Genomic DNA, 21,796 nt, shown 5'->3' with positions numbered 1-21,796 from the left:
GGGTCATGAGATCAAATTTAATTATGACTTTATGACTGGTGGTTGTTACCTCACCACTGAAAGTGCATAGATGTATGCATGTTATACCCATGCTTGATTGTGTTTGTTAGCTATTTTATTCTCTCAGTTCCAAAGCATGCATGCATGCATTGGTGATTCTAAATTTGCTCATAGGAGTGAGTGAGCATGCGTGGTTATCTGCATGCTGACAAACGCTATATGCTGAGCATCAAGAGGCAGAGCCCCACCCAAGTGTTTCTGACAATATGACACGGTTTGCCTTTATGATATTAAATTTAGAGGTATAATATGCGTTTATATAATCAGTGTTTTTAAACCACGGCGTCCGTTATCCATCACATGTGACCTTTGAAAATTACTGATTAAAGACTAAGACCGGCAAAGACTGTATCCACCATTAAATGGGTCTTACCCGGCTTTAAGGAACGCCCATTACCATATAAGGTAGTGGGCGTTCCGTCCATTACCATATAAGGCAGTGGGCGTTCCTCGGAGCGCCGACTACCACATTCTGATTGGATAACCGATCTGACATGACCGCGTTTCTCCGGTCGTCGCCGCTTCTGATTGGTCGTCGGAGCTTGGTCCGATTTACCCTCATTATCCTAATCAGCCACGGATGAGGTGAGAAGGGGGGCAACAAAAAAAAGGCAAAAGCCAAAACAAGAACGGTGGAGTTTGGCGTGGAGAGTGGTTTCTACACGAACCGACCGCCGCTGGCCGAGGAAAGAATGCTTGAAAATAAAAGAGAGAGGTTGAAAACCTTTCTCAGAAAGATCGACGAGAAGGCGATCGTGAGGATAAAGCACTTCATGAAGGAGAGGTGAGTTAGCTGAGCCGCTATCTGCCGGCCAGCATCACCCACTCTAACGGGCTTTCTCCGCAACAGATAACTCTGTTCCATCAGGTTTAGCTGTTTTTATTTCAAAAGGGTCATTCACTATTAAACCCAGCACTTTGGGGCAAGTTTAATGTCGTGGTTTTATGTGAAATATATGAGAGATGGTGCTAGCCGCCAGCATGCTGGGCTGAGGATGTGGTTGCTGTTTAAATCATTATTATCAAGTATTGTTTCATGTTAGGGGGGACTGAATTCAAAAACGAAAAACACATTTCCCCCCTGCAAGATGATTGTAGTTATTTGGGGCATTATTGAAATGTACATTTGCAGCACTGTTAAATCCGTCATGACTCATTTCTTAAAGCATGAGTTAAATCGACGCAGAGCCTACGGCGTAGCCTACGGCGTAGCCCGCGGCGTACGGTGCGCGTCGCCGCGTACCTTACGCCGTAGGCTCTGCGTTGGTTTAACGCGGGACCATAAATCAGCCTTAAGCCTCACCAGTGACTGATCTGGTGACCTAAGCACCTGACTCCGATGATGTGTCTATATACACACTTTAAAGTTTGAGAATGATGCTTTACAGCAGTTAATGTTATTACTTGGGACTGAATTCATTATATACATTATTTGCTGGAATTATTTCAGTCATAATGCCATTCTTGTATATATGGTTATACAGGCATGCATACAATATATTTATAGTTATATGCATGCATACATAAGATAAGATAAGATATCCTTTATTTTCTCCCTCAGTGGGGACACTTATTTTGTTGTCAGCAGTACACTTAGCACACACATGCAGGGGAGGGGTAAAAAGACTGAAAAGTCAGAAATAAAAATATATAAAAAATACATATAAAATATGTATAATCACAGAATATGATCAGTATATACAGTTGGTTGAAAGAAGAAACGGTGCAGAAAAAGCAGGTGGAGTGTTGTGAGGTAGATTGGCAGATATTGCACATCTTATATTATACATATTGTACATACATACATACATACATATTGTAGATGGTTTAATTCCTTGTTCCTGCTTTTGTTGTGTAGCTGAGTATTTAATCAGGTTGGTTTAAACAAGCAAAATTATATATGGGACAATTGTGTAAAAAATACCTCATCCAAACAGTTTTTTGGTTGTTTTTTTTTTTTTTTTTTGTCTTTGTCTACCTCTCAGAAATCTTCATGCACGTGTCTATGTGGATTGGATTAACATCAAGAACATGCTGATCCAGAGTTACACAGTTGCCAAGCTTTGCAAGGGCTCGTTTATACATTTACACATACTCTTTTCTAAACATTCACATGCAACAGTGTATTGTGTTTCCCTCGGCCCAATGGGAAACGTGCACACTTGTCAAACATTAGATGAGAAAATGTGCTCTCTCAGGACAGCCTATTTTTAGGCTTTATAAGTTGACCACAGGTGTTGCATGGTGTTGAATGAATGCTCCCAGAATCTCACCGTTAGTACTCCCTGTCCCCCTGAGCGTTGCCTTTAATGTTCCAACCCATAGATAGCCATTTGCTGGAGTGAAAGACCCCAGCCAATCAGAAGTGGCCCATAGGTTATCAGCATGGTATGGTATGTTTGCGATATGGTATGCTGTAGAGGGGGATTATCAGTTTCCACAACACACGTGCTCTTGTTGTAGCTTTAATGAGCTAAGACTCTATTTATATAAATACAACACCCGTCCAAAGCCATTTCATCCCCTTTTTATAAGTTCTTGGTTATATATATATATATATATATATATATATATATATATATATATATATATTTATTTAATTTTTTCAGACTTGCCTTTAAAATTTCAATTAAGTTGTGCCAAAAAAAAAGTAGCCTTAACACTGAACATCTGCTTCCAAGTGCTTCTAAGTTGCTTTGTATACAGATTTGTGTAGCATTTTTAAAATTAAAATAATAAAAAAAGATTTTTCTGGTGACAGAAAAACCTGGTATAGCTGCAAAACCTCTGAAACTGGAAGATCCTAGAATAGGTTGGGTGGAACAGCTGCTCAGGCGTCCTGTTGGCTGAGGAAGATGCTCCCTGGGCAGAGTTTCATTGCTGCTGTGGGCTGAGAAAGCTGCATGGGTTTAAATTATGATATTCTTCAGACGGAGGGAGAGAAGCCAAGTTAGAGGATTAAAACCACATTTGTAGGACTGTTTACGTCTTAATGAAAGGTTGCCGACTAACCATCTGGTCACTGTTGAAGTTATGTGCTCCTTCTGTTGGACTAGTGCTAATGACGGGTCTGCTACACAATATAAAAGCTATATTCCTCTTAGCTGTTTCACCTTTTGGCATTTAAAGTGGCCTGGTTAGTTCCACTTAAGGCTCATGTCGTAGGCCACTCTAATTTCAGACATTCAAAGCTTTATTTACGCGTATCTAAAGGTGTTATTAAACTGTTTTCTTTTGGGTTTTTTTTTTTTATCTCCATGGCTTTTAAAAACAGAATATTATTTGATTTGATCATTTCTCTGCAGGAAATTGATTTGTCCGACCTTAATATTGAGCAAGTCAGCTATTTTTGATAATTCTATAATTTAAAAATCAATTAATTGTTTATGTTCAGGTGCTCATTGGAAGCTGTTGTATGTTTAGGGAACGGGAGGTTATTTTAATAGAGCAATTCAACAACAAGGTTTAGCTGCTCATTGGAAGCTGTAGTATCTCTCGTGAAATAATCAAATTTTGTTTTATTTATTTTGTTTTTTAATAGAACGATTTGTGGCTGAATGTAACAATACTTCTTCTAACCATTGCCTCTCTTGTCATAAATGTGGTGTAAGTACCAATCCAGTTCTATGGAAGCAGATGCCATGATCTCTCCACCTTTTGTGTCTATTGAGGGTAGTTGGTACTGGGGCTGCAACTAACGACTATTCTGATAGTAGATTAGTCATAAACTATTGAAACGATTAGTTGACTAATCGGATTATGAATCTCATAATTATTAAATGGCTCTTATTTAGCTGGTAGAAGATGCCTCATTCTGTTAATTATTTTTTGTTGACAAATAGATTTGTCTATGACTGTTTTTGTTATCGACTTTTGTGACGTCGTCGGCTAATCGCTGCACCCCTAGCTGCTGCAGTTATGGCCCTAACCCTATGACTGGATGGAGTTGTGTGTACAACTTTTGTACACACATAAAGTAAACATTTCTATTGTTTGTCTTTAGGGAACCTGTCAGCGCTTTCACTCAAGTGGAATAGTGTTTTTTGATACTAGTCGGTGGCTGAAACGCCACTTTACTCTGATGTAGCCGGAGTAAATTTGTTTGCAGCCTTTTTAATTGATTTGAATATTGAATACTAATTTCAATATGGTTAGTTGCATTTGTTTAAATGTGAAGTGGAAGTAAGGTCAAAAATAAGTATTGTCATGTTGTTTTTATTATATAAATGTAGTGTAGAGTGCTACAGACTACTTTTCTATGTAATTATTTTTAAAATCTAGTTGTTTATTCCAGACCCCACTGTACACATGTTCAGCCAATGAAGGGGGAGTAACCTTGAAGAAAAACCTGTCTGTATCCAGTTTGTACGGGATGCTTTGTGCAAAAGGCCACATGACCTCCCACTCCAAAGCACACACTCTTATTTGGTAACACATGAGCACAGGCGCATTCTCTGTTCCACTTGATAAACACACGTGCACACAAACTGCTCCCTGCTGTGGAGCCCTGCAGGACACCACAGACTTTTACTTTTCACTCCCTGCAGTGCATTTTTAATGCTTTATATAAGTCGATATTCGTCTATATACACATCGAGACAATAACTTTTCTTTTTGAGCTTAACCCAAAGGCAGGTTTGGGTTGTCTATAGACGTGTTTCCACTAGCAGGAGTGCACGGTAAACCCGCCAGACAGGAACCTCAGGGCGGACTGTTTTCTCAGCCCCTGCAACCAGCGTCTCTCCATTGCACTGTAGCGCCACTCAAACTTTGACTGAACAAATAACAAAACTGACCACAGGGTGGTGGTAATGTACATTTTTTGCTATTTGAGAACAGCCAGCAGCATACAAAGAGGAAAAAAAAAAAGAAGAATGAAGCAAAATAATAAAGAGGGAGGAAAATGTAAACAATGGATGCCACTTGAATTTTTTTAATTTTTTTTAAACACAGACGTGGTTGTAATGATTGAGATTAAAAGAAACCCCCCGCCAGACATCTACATTGGCGCGATATGCCAACAAGACCTGAACTGATTAGCTGTTTCCTGGTAATGGAGATGCACGCCAACAATCTATCCCTGAGAAATCTACACAGAACTTCCACTAGTGGAAATGTGCCTTTTGTCTCTTTTTATTTTCAGTACACACAGCAGCTCTATTGAACAATTTCACTTTTGTTTTTGCGCTCCAGATTATCACGGATGTGGACTGTGTAATGTGGTTGGCTCTGAAGTTATGAAACCCTTCATGTCTAAATTGCTCAGCTGCATTTCTGTGGAACAAATGAATTTAAATGAAGGGAATCAGTAGGTCATGTGGCCAAAAATTGAAGGGAGGGGAAAAAAAATCTTTGGCTGTCCAAAATATGGTGCTATCATACCACGTGGCTTTGCTCTTCCTCAGACTTTTGCAAGCCTCACACGGAAACCCGGGCCTCACGTTGTTCAAGCAGCAGCGCCGGTTGTGGGAGGGTGTTCGGCATAGAAAAAATTTTGCCTTAAGGGTGCTACAGCTGCGGACCAGCTGACGTGGCTGACTGTAGAGAGACTCTGGGGATCATCTCTCATATCTTGGGACAGAAAGTGAATGCGTTGGATCTTTTTTCCCTTAAGGAGTTCTTTTGCTGACTGGAATGTCCTGTTCTGGGTAGTTTTGACATTTGCCCCCTTTTTGAATCAAGATTTTAAAGTTTTTAAATATATGTAGTCCTGTTAAAGACACTTTGTATAGTAAATTTGCTGAATGTAATTAATGATTGGAAGATTATTGTGGGCATAAAAGCCTTTTCCGGGATATCTAAATGACTTTGCACATCATCATGAGCATCCTAAAGTCTTATCTGTAGATAACCTGGAGTGACAGAGCCAGGGTGGACGTGTGGGAAAATTGACGTTAGAATGACATCACAGTGTATTGTATGCATTTAGACATGTTGAAATATTGCTTTACTTTAGGGCAATTATGTTGTAAATACAGTAGTCAGCATTTGAAGTGGGCCAAAACATGTCATCGAAATTGTCCTAAGAAAATAATGGATATATTTAAAATCCTTAAATAACATGCAAGGCGGTTTTGAATCCACTTCAAATAGTGACTACTGTATAATGTCAAGTGACATCTGACTAATGCTGGGGCATCTTTCCTTACTTTTATGATTGGGGAAGGTTTTATTTTATTTATTTTTATTTTTTTTATTTATTGGCTTTGTCTCGAACACAACAAAACCCAATCAAATTAAAAGCATCAGAATAAAAAAAAATAAAAGCAAAACAATTTAACAGTCTCATTCAAAAATAAAACACACAGCAAAACAATGTGTTCGAGAGGGAACAGGAGGAAGCAGAACGCTTATTTAGTCCTGTCCCTTCCTCACAATATCATATATAAACTATAAAAATTAAATAAAATTAAAAGAAAAGAAAAAGAGAAAAGAAAGTAAGGAAAAAAAAACAACAAAATAACAAAAAATAAATAAATATTTAGTCAGTTAGTCAGTTAATAAATAATAATAAAGTGTGACTAAAACTGTGACCCATTAATTTATCCATGAATACCAATTGACAGAGAGCAGATCAATGGTCACAATTTTAGTATTTCTAACCAGGACAAATATTTATAGGGTCATTGGCTCTGAGAGGACGGATATTTGATCATTTTTCTTAGATAAGTCTATTCTTTTTTAAACTCTATTTTAAAAATGGTGGTCTCATGAGTATGGGAAAATCTACTGATAAGGAGTTAATGCTGAGATATGTGAATGTTTGCACTCCTTTTAACTAATTTTACTCATCTAATTAATTAATTCACAATGAATATACCTACTATTGTCGTGTATACTGTCCTCCTTTTAAAGTCATCCCCTGTGTGTTAATGAGAAAAGGGTATTATAATCTGGTTCAGGGTTGAGAATGGCTTTCCAGTGTTTGCATCAACCCCCACACTTCCACCAGCTACCTCACGCTGTGAACTGTTTCCACGACAACATGACACAGATGCTTTATCAGAAAAGGACAAAAGGCACGTTTGGTGTTTTTTAAAAGTGAATAGGTCTCCTTTTGCTTTGCCCTTCTTTATTTGGCACTGCTATGTATATCTATCTGGCTGTGGCTTTATCTTTATGGTATGCTCTTTGATGCTTTCTTTACTGGCAGTAAAAAAGACCTTTACTCCCAACTGAGTTGGGTTTAAGTGCGAAGGGTGCCGTCAGACGGTCATTCAGCTGACTTTTCCCAGGGGTGGCAACAAGTCTCTTAGGATTGTGGAAGAAGAGAAGGGAAACTTTACTTGGTCCTGCAGACAAGGAAAGACTTTGTGGATCAACAGGATACTTTGGCTCAGGCTATGGATCAAGGAAGGTATGTCGAAGTAACATCTGAGTTTCTAATATCAGCCAGCACTTCTTAAACCGTCAGACAAGCCATATTGGGTTGATAAATGAAAAAAGAGCATGCATTTTCCACTAACCCCTTCGGTCGAGTTTTCAGTTTCTTTCATTATGTCATAACGTTGACACAAACATGTATGAAAGCTTGCTTTTTTTTTTGTGGTCACCCAGTAAGCATTTGTAAATCCATGGAAAACTTGCGAGCATATCTTGGTGGTATGCTGACATCTGTGACTCCATAAGGAATGTATTGATCTTGGTACAGAACAAATGAAGATAAAAGAAGTGTACTAATATTTGTCATGTTTTTTCACTAATCTTAGTCACAGAAAATTACACCATGTGAGGCTGCTTTTAAGCTGTAAACACGGGACAAATCATACTTTAGATAGAAACAAACTTCTTGTTCACATCTGCAATCGTCAGTCTCAGATGATTTAATATGTTTGTGTTTTTAAGCCTAGTTCAGAGTTATTATCGTTCACGAAAACTAACGAAAACTAAAATTGAAAAAACAATTTTGTTAACTGAACTAAATAAAAACGAAAATTAAAAGAGAAAAACGATAACTAACTGAAACTATATTGCATGTTTAGAAAACTAACTAAAACAAACTGAAATTATAGATATAATTTCCTCCGTTTTCGTCCCTGTCAATATGAGAATATGATCAATTTATTCCGCTCTGGCCGTTTCTCTCCAACTGGCAGCTACGGCACCTGAACGCCAAAACTAAAACTAAAACTAAAACTAATAAAAACTAAACTAAAACTAAGCATTTTTGAAAATATAAAAACTAGCAAACCCACACTAAAAACGAATTAAAACTAACTGAATTGAAGGAGAAAAAGTCAAAACGAAATAAAACTAAACTAAAATGAAAAATTCAAAACTATTATAACCCTGGCCTAGTTTTAAACTGACTATAGCTCTATGGTGTTTCATAGCACTTGAAGAGAGAAGTAGGTAAGAGGTTAAGTTCTGAGTGTGAACAATCCACACCCCTTACCGGCTGCCTCCTGTTTTGTACATGCAAATCAGCAATTTAAGAGACTCCACTGTTGTGCAAGCTGAGTCAAAAGTTCAAAAGGTTTTATTCCATACTGCTATCATCAGATCATTTCTGTTTGTTTTTAATTTCCTCATTCACTACTAACAGGCCACCGTTGATGATTTTGACCTTGATCACTTTTATAGACTCCTGGCCTCATAAACGTTTCCTTGACATGAAAGCACATCATGCAATAGTTCACCATTGGATATTAGATAATTGGGTCCTTGTATGGTTTTGTTAGCCTTGGTGTCCGTGTTATAGCAGCACAGTAATTGTGCAATTATTAGAGGAGAATTTTACACACTGGCTAACCTAGTTGTTTTGACAAACATAAGACAGAATTGTGCAGATATAGACCATGTTTATCCTATCATCTGTCAGTGAAATAATCTGAAAATTCAAAACTAAAATTCTAAATATCTAAATTTAAAAATTATCTTATGTATATTCATCATCATTGTATTAGGTATACCAGTTGCGCCTATGAAAGTAAATGAGTGTTTTGTAAGTAAAGAAGAAATTCCGATGAAACGTGGACTTGGTTGAGGTTTCTTGCATGTTTAAAGGATGGGTTTATGGTTACAGTTAGACCTGTTTTATTGAAAGAGGAAGTAAGAGAAGAGCAGTTGTTTTTAGTTTTAATACCACATACGCTGCTCTGGCTCTTGGGAGCCAGGTGGGAGCTGGGTCAGGTGAGCATATTTAATCATATGCACCTGGCCAATAGTTAAGCACAGATTATTAAACATTTTCTTCTTTTTTTCCTTCCTTCCCCAAGCCAACTTGTTCTCTCAATGTTGTACAGTAACATGTCAGAGCCACCCTTTACATGCAGCATATTTTTATTGATTGTGTAAGGAAGGACCTCTTGCTGTTATTGACTCAATTTTGATAATTTCAGAGTTCCTTAACAGGTCTTGTCTGGTTTAAGTAAAACTACTGCATGTACTCCAGTCCAGTGAGCACATTTATCCCGATATACCTCACTACTTCAGGAAAAATACAAGTTCCAACATTAAAATATACATCTTAAGAAGCCTTCCAATCAGGCCTTACATCTTTTTTATTAGGCATCTATTGGTTTGATTTATATTAAAAAAGCTGGCTTTATATGCTTTCATCCATACCAAAATAATAAAAACCAAGCTACAAGTTTGAACAAGTGTCTTTGCTTGCTCAATAGCAATACGTTAAAAAAATTGTGCAAATATATTTCATCATTGTCTTAACTGAAAACGGTGACATGATTTTATGTTTAACACTTGCAGTTTTTTTCACCTATTACAAATAAAAGAAAACAATGGATTGATTTGCATTTCAGAACTAATTAGAGGCTGAAGTCCCACATCAAACCTCTCCACCACCACCACTTATCTCAAATTAATCACGTGCCAATGAGACTTGCAAAACAGGTGTTACTAGCAGAGTGAAATGGAAAAACACTTCATCAGGAAACAAGTGAAATATAGTTTAGTTCTTTTTTTTATTTCAATGTTCAGTTGTTGTAAATTTTTATTTTAATAGTGTTCCTCCATAAGGAATGGACCATTTTGTAAATATTTAATTGATTTTAACAAAGTCTTAGATTTCTGAGTCATCTGAAGAAAGTAATTTCTGATGATTTTTCTTGTGTCTTCATTACAATCATGGCTGAGCATTTGGTGGAATCAGCCGGGTTCTTAACATGCTGGTGCCTGTGTTGCTCTCCACTCTGTGTTTGTGTAAGAGAAGGAGGGGGCAGGCGGGCTGTGTATTGGCTGGCCTTTTTCATGCTTATTTGGTTTGGGGGGGGGGAGTGGCTGGGCTTGACGTCAGCAAATACGGAGAGTCACACCACTCTCAGAACAAACTGGCTTCCTCGTTACTGGCACATTCATAGAGCAATACAGCAGCGGCTTTTCTGGCAGGATGTGGAAAGGAATTATTCTTACTTTTTATTGTCATGTTAACTGGTTTTAAACTACGCATTTAGAACGAGGAGGACTAAATCTTTTTTGGGGGGGAGCGCATTATCTTTGTCTTGAGCTCCTCTTTTTTTTCTTTTTAAAGGCCAGAACATTTAGATTATAAAAGCTATTAAGAAACCTTTTTTTCCCCCTTTTCTGTAAGAGCAGGAAATGCCTACAGTCAGTAGGTATATGAGTTTTCGTTCATCAAAGCGGTTTAAGATTGGCAGGTAAGAAGTCATGGTTGTTTTGAACTTTTAAAATTGTTGTTTGCTCTTATATAGTTTAGTTGTTTTGCCAGAGATGTTCATTCAGACATTGTGTAACGTCTAGCCACTGGATTGGATTTGAATTCATATTATCATTCAGTTGAATCAGTGTCCTTTCAGTGAGTTGTTGCTTCTTTTTTTTTCCCGGTCAAGGACAGGCCAAGGCCTTTGAAGAACACGTAATGAGTACTGCAGTCTTCATTGTTATGGCCTTCATGTTTTTACTTTATTGAAGTGACATGTTTGCATATGATTGACAGTTGTATAACCTACTTGCAGCAGCTTGTAAAGGAGACATGAGATGGATTTGTGCAGTTTGACTATTGATGCAATATGTGTCTATAAAAATTTTCATTTGGAGGGAAATCATTTCCAGGACATCATAAAGGCGAGTCCATTGTTTGTCAAATAAATCCCATCCTTACAAACTTTAATTGTGAGTAATCTTGTTGAATATATACAGTAAATGATTAGATAGCAAAATGGCACATAGTTGGCAAAACACTAACTATATGCTGGTTAAAATGCCGAGCCTTTAATTATGGTCTTCGTTAAAGCAAGATTTTAGAGGCGACGGCTGTTTTTGCAGAGGTAATATTTCAGGGCTTTTTGGTAGCACTTCATTCTTTCATTTTTGTTTTTGTATCAAACAGCATTCTCAGGTCTGTTATGATTTATCTGCAGTAAAGTGGGGAGCTTCCTTTGAAACAGCTCTAGTAGACCACAGTTCTATTTTTGAATTGATTTGGGTACAAGGGCTTTGTAATTTATCAAATGGTTCTTTGTGACTCTGTGTGAGCAGGCATTAGGGGGAAATTTCAAGCATCATGCTGCAGCCTTTCTTCCCAAGAAGCATTGAATGTGCACACTGAGCGTGTATATACAAGTACTTTGCTGAATATTTAGCATGAAGCTAAATCTGTCCTTCTTTTTTTTTTTCCTTTTCTCCCTAGCAGTTACCCAGTCGACGGCAGTGGTGGCGGTCTGCCAGCCAAAGTGAAGAAAAGCAGGAGCAGCCTGAGCAATGGTAGCATCAAGAAGGCGGAGACGAGGAAAGCTTTGAGTCTAGACACAGCCCAGCTTGAGATCCAGCAGTCGCACAAAACTCTGACCAGGCAAGTGTCTGTCAGGTGGGTTTCATGGGGAAACTGTTGAAATTCTGTTAAAATCACAAAATGTGACAAAATCACCTTCATTTCAGACTGTAAAATTAAATTTACTAGTCATGTTGATATGAATTATTGACTGCAAACGACAACCTATATATTTCTTTATTTATTTGTACCTGTATCTCTTCAAATCTTAATGTAACAAAGACTTTTGCTGTCTTTGAATGCTGAAAATCACATTGTTGTGGAGACCTGCAGCTATTCATGTCTCGCATCACAAGACCTGAGCAACTGTCAGCTGTTGTTCACTTGTGACACACACACACACACACACACACACACACACACACACACACACACACACACACACACACACACACACACACACACACACACACACACAACTGCACTTTTAACACTTGTAAGCTGGCTGAGTTCTCACGTGATGCAAATCTAGACCTACATCTAGTCTCATTGAACTAAAGATGAAATCTAGAGATAAAGATTTACTTCATTCTGAATTGAAATGAGATAACGAAGCACAGCCATCACGTTTACCCCAGACTACAGCAGCTTTTTGCTCCCCGCGGCAGCAAAAGTCCACTAGTCAGACAAAATGTGACTACAAAAAGAAAAGCGAATCATTTTATCCCGTGTGAAAGTGACCTTTCTCAATCATTATAAGCTTAGAAAAGAATCAGACTAAGATAAAGATTTATTTTCTTTCTCACCATATTGAAATTCTTCCCATTCCATATTTTGTTTTTTATCTTTCCCTCCAAACTGACGTTGACCTTCTAAACACAGGAGTTTTATTGTTCAATAAAATTTGTATCAGAGCCACCGTATCAGTTGTGACACACACCTGACTGGAAAGCAGTTATAAGCTTACTAACGTCACTGCAGAACAAATATGAAATCCTTTTGCTCGTGTGAGATTGACCGTGCTATGCCATTGTAGGCTCCACTGTTTTTAAGATATTTGAATTTAATTTTTCTTTCCATAGTTCTGAAGTTTAACTTGTTATGACACTGGGGGCAGGTTTTTTTGTGTCTGTCTCTGCTCAGACTTGGTGAAAGATTTTGCCTCATGGAAACAATTGCACAGCCTATTATTGGAATAAAGTGCACATTCATGTTGTGTGTCCATCTTACCACATTAATGAAGTCTTTTCGGAAGCAGATTTCTTTTAAACTGACTGAGCGAACTCTTTGTCTTTGCAGGTCCCAGACTTTTGATGTGGACCCCAGAGGTGTTGAAAAGACGGAGGGCAGCGGCACACAAACTGTAAGTCCACCAGACTTAATTTATCCACTTATCAGTAAACCTCGTGTGTTACTTTAAAGGGCATGAAGAGTGTTTTTGTTCTTAAAAAATTTAATCTTGATCCTTTTTTTTTTCTTTCTATTTTTCTTTTTTTTAAAGAGTTTCACAAAGCACAACAAGACATTCCACAAGTTATTTCCAAACATTCCTGAGAATGAAGATTTAATACATGGTGGGTAAATGGAAGCAAACAACACTAGCCAATTCAGATGAAATTAATTGATCTGTATTAAAATGGAAACGCTTGTTCTCTCCCTTCCCAGCATATATCTGCGCCATGCAGAAGGAAGTGCCCTACCATGGTCGGCTCTACGTCACTGACACCAACGTCTGTTTCTATTCCTCAGTTCTGCTGAAGGACACGAAGGTAGGGAAGGACGCAAGCTGTCCCCTGGAATCTTTTTAACTGTTGTCTGACGCACAGATTTCTAAGTCTGAGCATTTGTGCTGTGATTTGCTTTTGCAGGTAGTGATTCCAGTTTCATCCATTCACTTAGTGAAGAAGCAGAACACAGCTTTGCTTGTCCCTAATGCCTTGTCAATTCGTACCACAGAAGGAGACAAGGTCAGTTTATCAGCTTTAACTCTACAATCTCTGTAGATATCACTCGATTAAATGATGGGATGTTGCGTTTTTAGGGTTGCTTGCTTTAAGACTAATATTCCTGAATTTCTTTTATTCTGTCCCATTGTGCAGCACCTCTTTGTGTCGCTGCGAAACAGACAATCATGTTACAAGCTTCTGTGCTCTCTCTGTCCTCACATGGAGGTGAGTGGTTCATAGCAAACATTACAAACTGCACCTGAAATCACAAGTGTTGCATAGCTTAAATTAAAATAAAGTAAAAGGAAGCAACTTTAAAGATATTTACACTAATGCATTAGTGTTGATGAACATTTGTCTTGTCAAACTGTAGAAGTGCATTTTCTCATCACAAAATGTACAACTCTTTAATTTGGCCACGAGGCAGCTTTGTTTATGAGCCTCCATATTTATTTGTTACAGGATGTCAGCACAAACAGCAGCCCTCTCTTCTCCTCAGGCGAAAACAGCTTTGACAAGAATAAAGTTGTGGTAAGAAACCTTTCCCTTAGTCAAGTGAGTAGTTTTTAAGAGCACTTTTAGACTCCTCGTCTCTAAAGCACTGGTCCTTTTATGTCTCCCACCAGCAGAACTCCAGCCTATCCAGTTTGGACGATAGCTTCGACCAGTTGGATGGCTCTGAAACTCAATCTTTACAAGACCAATCTGTGCAGGGACCCAACAGAGGTGAGAATTTGATGCCATGCTGTGACGTTGTGTTTACCTTCCAAACAACAGAGTTTATATAGTAAACATTATGTGTACCTGGAGTATTTATGTAAAATGGAGACATGTGTGCCATGATTTTGCTGTTTGTCATGCCGTGTGCATAAAGTAATGTTGAAATAAGTAGGCAGTTGGGAAGTTCAAGGTTAAACAGAAATGTCAAATGTTTTTCTTAATCATTTGTACTTTTTTTTTCTGTAGAAGCAGTGCCTAATGGAAATAATCCAACTTTCAGAAGCCTGCACATGCAAGAAAGTGATAGTTCATCCTCTGAAGAGCTCTCAGAGTCAGGTAATACACACATGTATAGATTGTATTTTATTTTTATTTCAAACCGTGTCTTATCCTTTACAACTTTACCCAGCTAAAATTAAGGTAGAAGACGGGTGCTTGTTATTTGGAGACTTAATATGCTGCAATATTCAGATTTTTAGTGGGACACGTGTTTTTAAATCTTCACATGATTTTAAAACTGAGCACATTTGTTTATTTTGTTTGTTTATTCATTTTTACATGTCTTTCTCCCTCAGGTGTGTCCTGGGTCTGGAATGTGACTGAAAAGGCTAAATCTCTGCTGGTTCAGAGAGAAGCCAGCACCCTCAACACTCTCCTCTTCATTTACTTGATTCTGTAAGCACTGCTTCCTTTGTCTTGATCGTCTTTCTCTGCTCCCTCCCAACTCCCTTTAATCCAAGGCTTCGACTTCCTGTGAGCTAGTCTCTGCTTCTCACTCACAAGTAGCAGTCTGTAAAGAAAAGGCTGAGAAATGTCTCCATTACAAACCGGATCAACTTGAAGAGTCTTATCACAGTAACAAAAATAGATCTTGTCCACTTATTGGAAGTTTGCCTGCATCATTTTATTCTGGTGATTCTTTCTCTGCATGTCTGCATTGTATACATTATTTATTGGCCATGCCGTCATTTTAGAACAACTGCCTGAACACAGCTGCTGCCCTGTAATAATGTGTGTGTGTGTGTGTCTGTGCAGGGTTGTGCTGCTGCTGCTGTCTTCGGGCTACATCGGTCTGCGTATCGTGGCACTGGAAGAACAGCTTACGTCCCTCGGTGCGCTGCCTGAGTTCAGCTTACAGAGTGAGTAAGATGTTTCTCTTTTCATTTCAGCCCTCGTTATTCTGTGCTCACAGGTTGATTATTTATTTTCACAACTATCCCCCATTTCATTGACTTTTTATCTAGTAAACACTAGACTAGTTGGTATTTTTTTATTCTCCAACAAACCTTTTTTTAAATTTTTTAAAAACAACAACATGTTACTGTTAATACTAAAACTACTGTTTACAGTGAGTCCTAAATGGGAATATATTTGTGTCTATAAGACTGGTTTTGTGGCCTCTTCTTATAGGAATATTTCCATAAGACTTACACTATTTATTGAGACCTGTGATTGCATTTCAGGGAAATGGAAAAATGAATTCCCATCATGGGTGCAGCTTCACTGTTTTAACTGAATGCCTTAAGTGGTGTGAGTGTCTGAGAATGGTATGCTTTTAATAACTGCTTTCTTCTGTTGTCACAGGTATCACAAAGGAACATAACACTCAATGACGGAAGGAGAGAATGGTCGACTGATGATTGGAAGATAAAGTCAGCCTCTTTTCAACAGAACCCAGAAGTTGATCTATGACGTTCTCAGCCTCTGCTTCCAACGTGGCCCGTGCTGCTGCGTAGAGGGAGAGTGGCCAACCTGTGCAATTTTAGAGGTGTTGACTTGAAGGGCTATATTTCCTCCTCGTGCAGTAAACAAAAGATCACGCCGCGGCTCAGTCACGCAGAGCTAAGCCAAATGTATTCTCACACTGCCTGGTTGCAGTGTGTCTGTTGTAAACCAAAGCCAATGGCTCAAACTCAGTCAGGTGCCGCATTAGCCAAGCTGGTGGGCACTCTGTTTTCAGAAACTGTTCCACATCTTTGAACTTGTTGCCCATTTCCCCCCCCCCCTCATCTCCCTGAGCATGCAGTCTAAAGAGGGCTATACCAGTCAGCATTAGCCTGCTGTAGTGTGTGTTACTGCACCTCAACACTGGAGACGTAGTGCTATGCATAGCCAAAGATGCACACTGTGCACATCTTTTGCATGAGTGCACACAAAAGACTTTTCTATCACTTATTTAACCCTCCATCTCCATCTTTAAGCTGTATAGTCAGTCTTGTCTCCATCTTTATATTCTGCTAATTGTGGGTACTTCAGGTGGGTGTTGTCTATCTAATCGGGTATGGGTTGAAGTGATGACAGAAATCTCAAGTGCAGATCAGCCCACGGAGGCTCTATACTTTCCTGATGGTCTTAATCCTTTCTCTCTTTCTCCAATCAGTAATGATTGCAGTATTAGTTTTCTCTTTGGCATGATTTAAAACTGGTAAATGATCAATGCTCAGAGGTTACTTTTCCATCAGGCTCTACTGGGTAATCGCATCATCAGTGCACCGATCTGTGCAATAGGATATGAGGATGTTGTCTCGGAGGCACAAATGTGTTTTTATTAACTGTTCCATGACTTTGGTCTTCAGGAGTGGATTTAAAACTTGTCTGCTTTTAATGTGCCGTCTACCAGGAAGAAGTGCAAACCTCTCGAGGACTAAGCAGCATTTCTAGATTGTCTGGTTATTTCTAAAAGTAGCACCAACATTGTATTTCAAATGCATGTCTGCAGTTGTTGAGACTCGGCTGATACTGTATATCCATTGTTGCGCTTGTCACGGGGGGGAGTTTGAAAAACTTGCTGCACGGTCCAAGTTTTCAAAAGTGAAACGTGGTCCAAAAATAACTTTCAATATGCAACAATTTGTTATGCATGGGAAAAAAATAATAACTTATGTTTGTGTGCAGTTTTAAGTGGAGCTTGATGTTTGTGGGGAAGAAGTTGTGCAAATATAAAGAAAAACGGAGTGAGTGAAAGGAACGGCTCAAGAGAGCGAGCGCACTTTAAAAAAAATGTGTTGTGCCTGTCACAATCCAAGACACCTGGTTTGGATTGAGAAGAAATGGCAAAGCTGGCATTCTGTGGTATCTGGTGCTAAGATTTTATTTTATTTTATTTTTATAATTGTTTTCACTCAGGGGTGGTGGGCACTATCTGCCATGTGGTTTTAGGTGGACCAGCATGTCAATTCAAAGTTGAGTGCCCATGATGCATTTCACATTTTGCACCTCTTTGGTGGTTTTTATGTGAACCCTCTCAAGGGAGACATTCATACACTCTGTCAGCTTTTCAGAATGCTTGCTTTATCTGTTCTTCCCCTGTTTTGATCAATTTTAAACTGACCTAAAGACTCATATCTGTACCACATCTCAACATTTCCTGTTATAAAGTCCTTCAGATGAAGTGTAGTAAGTGAGTCAGCTTTTGCTTCATCCAGGGGAGTCATTTATAATCTTGAAAGGTTTTTGCCATGCCATACACAGTACTCAGTTATTATAATCCCCCAGCAGGGGGCAGCACACACAGCCACTGTTCTCATACGACTCACTTCAAGACTCTGGATGAGGACAGCATTTGTGTGATTTTGCACTATTCAGTGTTGTAAATAATTTTTTACCAGTTGTTAATGTCCTTAATTCAACTATGGTCCTATATATATTTATTTGCATTCTGTGTAAGTCAAAGTAGTCTCTGTGAGATGGCTTTGCTTTTTGTTCAAAATAAAATATTTCGAATAAATCATGGAATGTGTCTTTGCTCTTTATTATTCCTGCTCCAGATGTGTCGACACTGGTCAAAGTAAAGTTTATGTCGTCAGCTTTCTCTATGAAGATCCAGATGTGTCTGAAGGTCTTTTGGCATGTTGAAATTGTAAATTCAACCAAAACTGGTCTTTATAACTCTTGATTATTCTTTCTGCTGGCTTTTGGGGGTAAACTGGCTGTTAATCCAGTCTTAATAGAAAAAAAACAAAAAAAACCATTGTGCCAGTTTTTACAAATGGTCAGAATCATAACATGTTAGATGTGCTGAAATCAGAACATTAATTTATGTTCAGAACGATACACCACGTTTAAACGTACTCGATGGCTGAAGACATATCCTGTCACTTTTTCAAAACTCAGGAGCACCATCTAGTGGAGAATTTGGAGCACAAAAACTGTACTGAGATAGAGTTCAGTTGTACTCATTTTGTTCTATATCTAAAAAGATTATGAAATATTTATGGCCACAAAACAAAAATCCCAGAGTTTGTAGGTAAGATGACAAATGAGCACAGGAGTAAACTGATTTCTATTTATTTAATTGTAACTAATCAAAAGCATCTTTTAATATCCGGTGCAGCAGAACTGGAGCTCATGAATGTTCAGCTGTCCGGGTTATTTGAAGGAGCAGGTTCTGCTGTTGTCCTCTGGAATGCGCAGATCTGAAACAGACCTAAAAGAGACAACAAAAAGTCCTTAATTTTTAAATGAAAATGGTACATTTCACATTGAGATTATTGCTACTCAAGGGTAGTTGTTGCTGCTGATTTTAAATTATTATGAATTTGAATTTAAATTTTAAATTCTATACAATCATACAATTTTATGCAACTATGCTGCTGTGAGGGCATTTTATCTGAGGTAGCACTGCTCTGCACAACAAGCATCAAGTGCGAGTTTTTTTTTTTTTTTTAATTGAATAAAAAACGTAAAACTTTCATTAAGTGGGTGAGAAGTTTGATATTGACATTTGGGTTATTTGACACCGACATAAGAGACAGTTTAAGGATAAATACCTGCTGCAAAAGCTAAAATGACTGCAACCCAGCCTATGATGTAGGACCAGGAAAAGCGCCAGTCCAGGAAGCGTTTGCCAAAGAAAGTCACGGTCACACCAGTGTAAACTGCCAAAGCCAGCAAAGCAAGAAAACCTGACATAACGAACAAGAGAGAGAAAAATCAGAAAAGGTACTTTTTTTTAATGAAATATGTCATTTGGAATTAGCTCTCCTCGTAAAGGCACAAATAAAGTGGACCCACATCTGGCGAAGGTCTGTGACTAGGGTTGCCACCCGTCCCGTAAAACACAGAATTGTCCTTTATTTGAGAAAAAAATGTTGCGTCCCGTATTGAACTAATACGGGACGCGATTTGTCCCGTATTTTCATTAATTTTTACACCATATTCTAGTTGAATTATTGAAATAAATTAACTTTTACATCATATTCTAGTTGAATTATTGAGATAAGTTAACTTTTACACCATATTCTAGTTGAATTATTGAAATAAATTAACTTTTACACCATATTCTAGTTGAATTATTGAAATAAATTAACTTTTACACCTTATTCTAGTTGAATTATTGAAATAAATTAACTTTTACACCATATTCTTCACCTGTAGGCTATATTATACATCTGGGCTGATGTGGACATACGTAGCATAGGAGGCTATTTCAGTTGCTATATGGTTGTCTGTCTGTACAGTCATGAAAGTTCAATGCTATTAAAGCACTTTAAACTTTAAATCAAAGCATTTTGTTTTTCATATAAAATAAACACATTTTTATTCAGTTTAGAAGTTTTAGGGCTTTTTTTTTTAGCTCCTTCGCTGCTGAAATCAGGGCGTCCCTTATTTCTATTTCTGAAAGGTGGCAGCCCTATCTGTGACCCAGGCACATGGTTAAAATGTGATCATTTATTTGAGCCTGGCCTTTAGTTAGGTTACCTGACAGCGCCAGAGCGATGCCACCGGTGCGGACTCTACGGTTCTTGGTGCCGTTCGTGAAGGCGCTCAAACCGAGCACCACGCCGGCGAAGCAGCTCAGCACGGCCAGCAGCATGAAGGCCCGTGTGGCGTCCCAGAAGGCTGGGCACACAAAAGGTCAAGACCAACCATAACACACACACAAATAACAAATCCAGATGGACCTTTGAGCTCTATGACCTTCGGGAGGATGAATGAGGTCACTTCTAAGGTACTTACCCACCGTTATGGTGTGAGCATGGCATTTGTGGTTGATGCAAAACCTCCAAAGCCCTTGGTTGGCCGAACTACCCGAGTATCGATACTGCATCCAGAAGTCCGTTGCTGTGGAAACGATGAGGAGCACGAGGGCGGCCACACCACACAGAGTGCCTCCTCCTGCCAGAGTGTACAGCATTGTGGAGATGCTGTGGAAAACACATTCAGCAACTGTGCAAGAAACACGAGACAGAGTAGATGGCACACTTAGGTTTCTTATTGAAGTTGGAAACATTTTCATCATTTCATCACTCCTACTGTTTGTGTTTGTTGCCTGCCATGTTAAAAAACTAAGAAGGGATGTAATAAAGAACCATAGGATTCTTAACCCAGAAATCAACAAGACTTGTATTTACATATACTGAAAGCAGCTAAACTTCTTTTAAATATACTTCCACCCCCTAGTTGTTTGAAACGGTGAGGTTTACAGTCCAGAACTTGCTGCAAATCTAAGGCCAATAAAGTATTAATGAGGCTTGAAAGCTGTAGCAGCTGCTGCAAACCAGCTGCCTTCCTTTTCAAGTTTAATGTAGAGTTTAGTTAAGTTTCAATGTGAACAAGAATCATTAAGCAGCATCTTTTTCCAGTAAATGCTCCTAAACGGCATCTAAGATCAACTATTTTAAGAAGTTTTAAAAAAAACATTTGTTTCAATCACACATGTTCCCATCATACACACATCAGGAGGAAAGTAACAAAGCATTAAAAAAAAACAAAAAAAAACGCAGTTAAATTGGTCAGATAGCCAGAAAAAACACTTGACCCAAACTGCTGTGTGACACTAAAGTTTGCCTATCAGGCAGTTCAGCACTATTGTTCACCACTAAGTCCCTGCACCATAAACTAATCTACGGAGCAAGTGAACTGTCAGCATTGTTGCTCTCTGTTACCCAGCCAGCAAACTGATGATTTCATGCACTGATTAGGACTCCTTTGCTCCTCTCTGCAGCTCTTCACGGCTAAAATACTCAAATGTCCAACAATATCCACCAGAGGTGGACATACACACTTGAATCTCAATTTTGTATTAATCTATCAGGTAACGTCAGCAAGCCCCAGTTTGTAAACTGTGCAGATGTTTTCTATCGCAACAGAGGATCAGATCCTCAAACTTAATCTCCTCTATGCCTTTGCAGCTCTTGTTGGTTCCCCAAAGCAACTCCACCGATTCGCTTGTCAAGACCTCAGAAAAAGTTGCATCTTCCTTGTAGCGCGGGTTCTGTGTAATTCCACAAGTTTTTCCTTGTTTCTTTCCCCCGTTTTTATTCTGATACCTCTTGTTTGGCTGGTCTCTCTCCAGGGATGCTGGCTGTAACTGTGTGCCTATCCTTTTTAAGCTCTCTACCTCTGGCTCCCATTGTCTGTGGGACAAAAGAGGGAATGA

General features: G+C 38.6%; 2 protein-coding genes across 11 annotated transcripts; one reads left to right on the top strand and one right to left on the bottom strand.

Moving 5' to 3' along the window:
- The first annotated feature begins 635 nt into the window (after positions 1–635).
- On the top strand, positions 636–18,141 carry si:zfos-943e10.1 (GRAM domain-containing protein 2B). Of its 8 annotated transcripts, none has more exons than XM_061738501.1 (13): positions 636–844; positions 11,672–11,845; positions 13,049–13,112; positions 13,251–13,323; positions 13,415–13,518; positions 13,618–13,716; positions 13,849–13,920; positions 14,158–14,226; positions 14,322–14,421; positions 14,662–14,751; positions 14,991–15,090; positions 15,451–15,554; positions 16,000–18,141. In XM_061738501.1, exons 1-13 carry the CDS (start codon positions 753–755, stop codon positions 16,026–16,028), a joined length of 1,170 nt encoding a protein of 389 aa, XP_061594485.1. In that variant the 5' UTR covers positions 636–752; the 3' UTR covers positions 16,029–18,141. The 8 variants fall into 8 exon arrangements, with proteins under 8 accessions (XP_061594485.1, XP_061594483.1, XP_061594486.1 ...); XM_061738499.1 differs by having other exon boundaries at positions 11,669–11,845; XM_061738502.1 differs by having other exon boundaries at positions 637–844; positions 11,669–11,830.
- A 545-nt stretch (positions 18,142–18,686) lies between these two features.
- On the bottom strand, positions 18,687–21,781 carry lim2.2 (lens intrinsic membrane protein 2.2). Of its 3 annotated transcripts, none has more exons than XM_061737189.1 (5): positions 21,687–21,781; positions 20,374–20,583; positions 20,116–20,256; positions 19,185–19,319; positions 18,687–18,841 (listed from the first exon to the last, which is right to left on the bottom strand). In XM_061737189.1, exons 2-5 carry the CDS (start codon positions 20,549–20,551, stop codon positions 18,771–18,773), a joined length of 525 nt encoding a protein of 174 aa, XP_061593173.1. In that variant the 5' UTR covers positions 20,552–20,583; positions 21,687–21,781; the 3' UTR covers positions 18,687–18,770. The 3 variants fall into 3 exon arrangements, with proteins under 3 accessions (XP_061593173.1, XP_061593176.1, XP_061593174.1); XM_061737192.1 differs by having other exon boundaries at positions 20,374–20,561; positions 21,687–21,770; XM_061737190.1 differs by lacking the exon at positions 21,687–21,781 and adding an exon at positions 21,596–21,619.
- Positions 21,782–21,796: the final 15 nt, after the last annotated feature.

Source organism: Cololabis saira, chromosome 13, assembly GCF_033807715.1.
Source record: "Cololabis saira isolate AMF1-May2022 chromosome 13, fColSai1.1, whole genome shotgun sequence".
Classification (NCBI taxonomy): Eukaryota; Metazoa; Chordata; class Actinopteri; order Beloniformes; family Belonidae; genus Cololabis; species Cololabis saira.
Note: the sequence above shows the minus strand (reverse complement) of the source record. Positions and strands in the feature narration are given on the sequence as shown.

Excerpts from the sequence above, each read along its gene's own strand:
- si:zfos-943e10.1 (XM_061738499.1), top strand. The coding sequence starts at position 753 with ATGCTTGAAAATAAAAGAGAGAGGTTGAAAACCTTTCTCAGAAAGATC. Across the intron at positions 13,113-13,250 it reads AGGGCAGCGGCACACAAACT|AGTTTCACAAAGCACAACAA; the intron begins GTAAGTCCACCA and ends TTTTTTTTAAAG. Across the intron at positions 13,921-14,157 it reads CTCTCTGTCCTCACATGGAG|GATGTCAGCACAAACAGCAG; the intron begins GTGAGTGGTTCA and ends TATTTGTTACAG.
- lim2.2 (XM_061737189.1), bottom strand. The coding sequence starts at position 20,551 with ATGCTGTACACTCTGGCAGGAGGAGGCACTCTGTGTGGTGTGGCCGCC. Across the intron at positions 20,257-20,373 it reads TGCTCACACCATAACGGTGG|CCTTCTGGGACGCCACACGG; the intron begins GTAAGTACCTTA and ends TTGTGTGCCCAG. Across the intron at positions 18,842-19,184 it reads CATTTTAGCTTTTGCAGCAG|GTCTGTTTCAGATCTGCGCA; the intron begins GTATTTATCCTT and ends TGTCTCTTTTAG.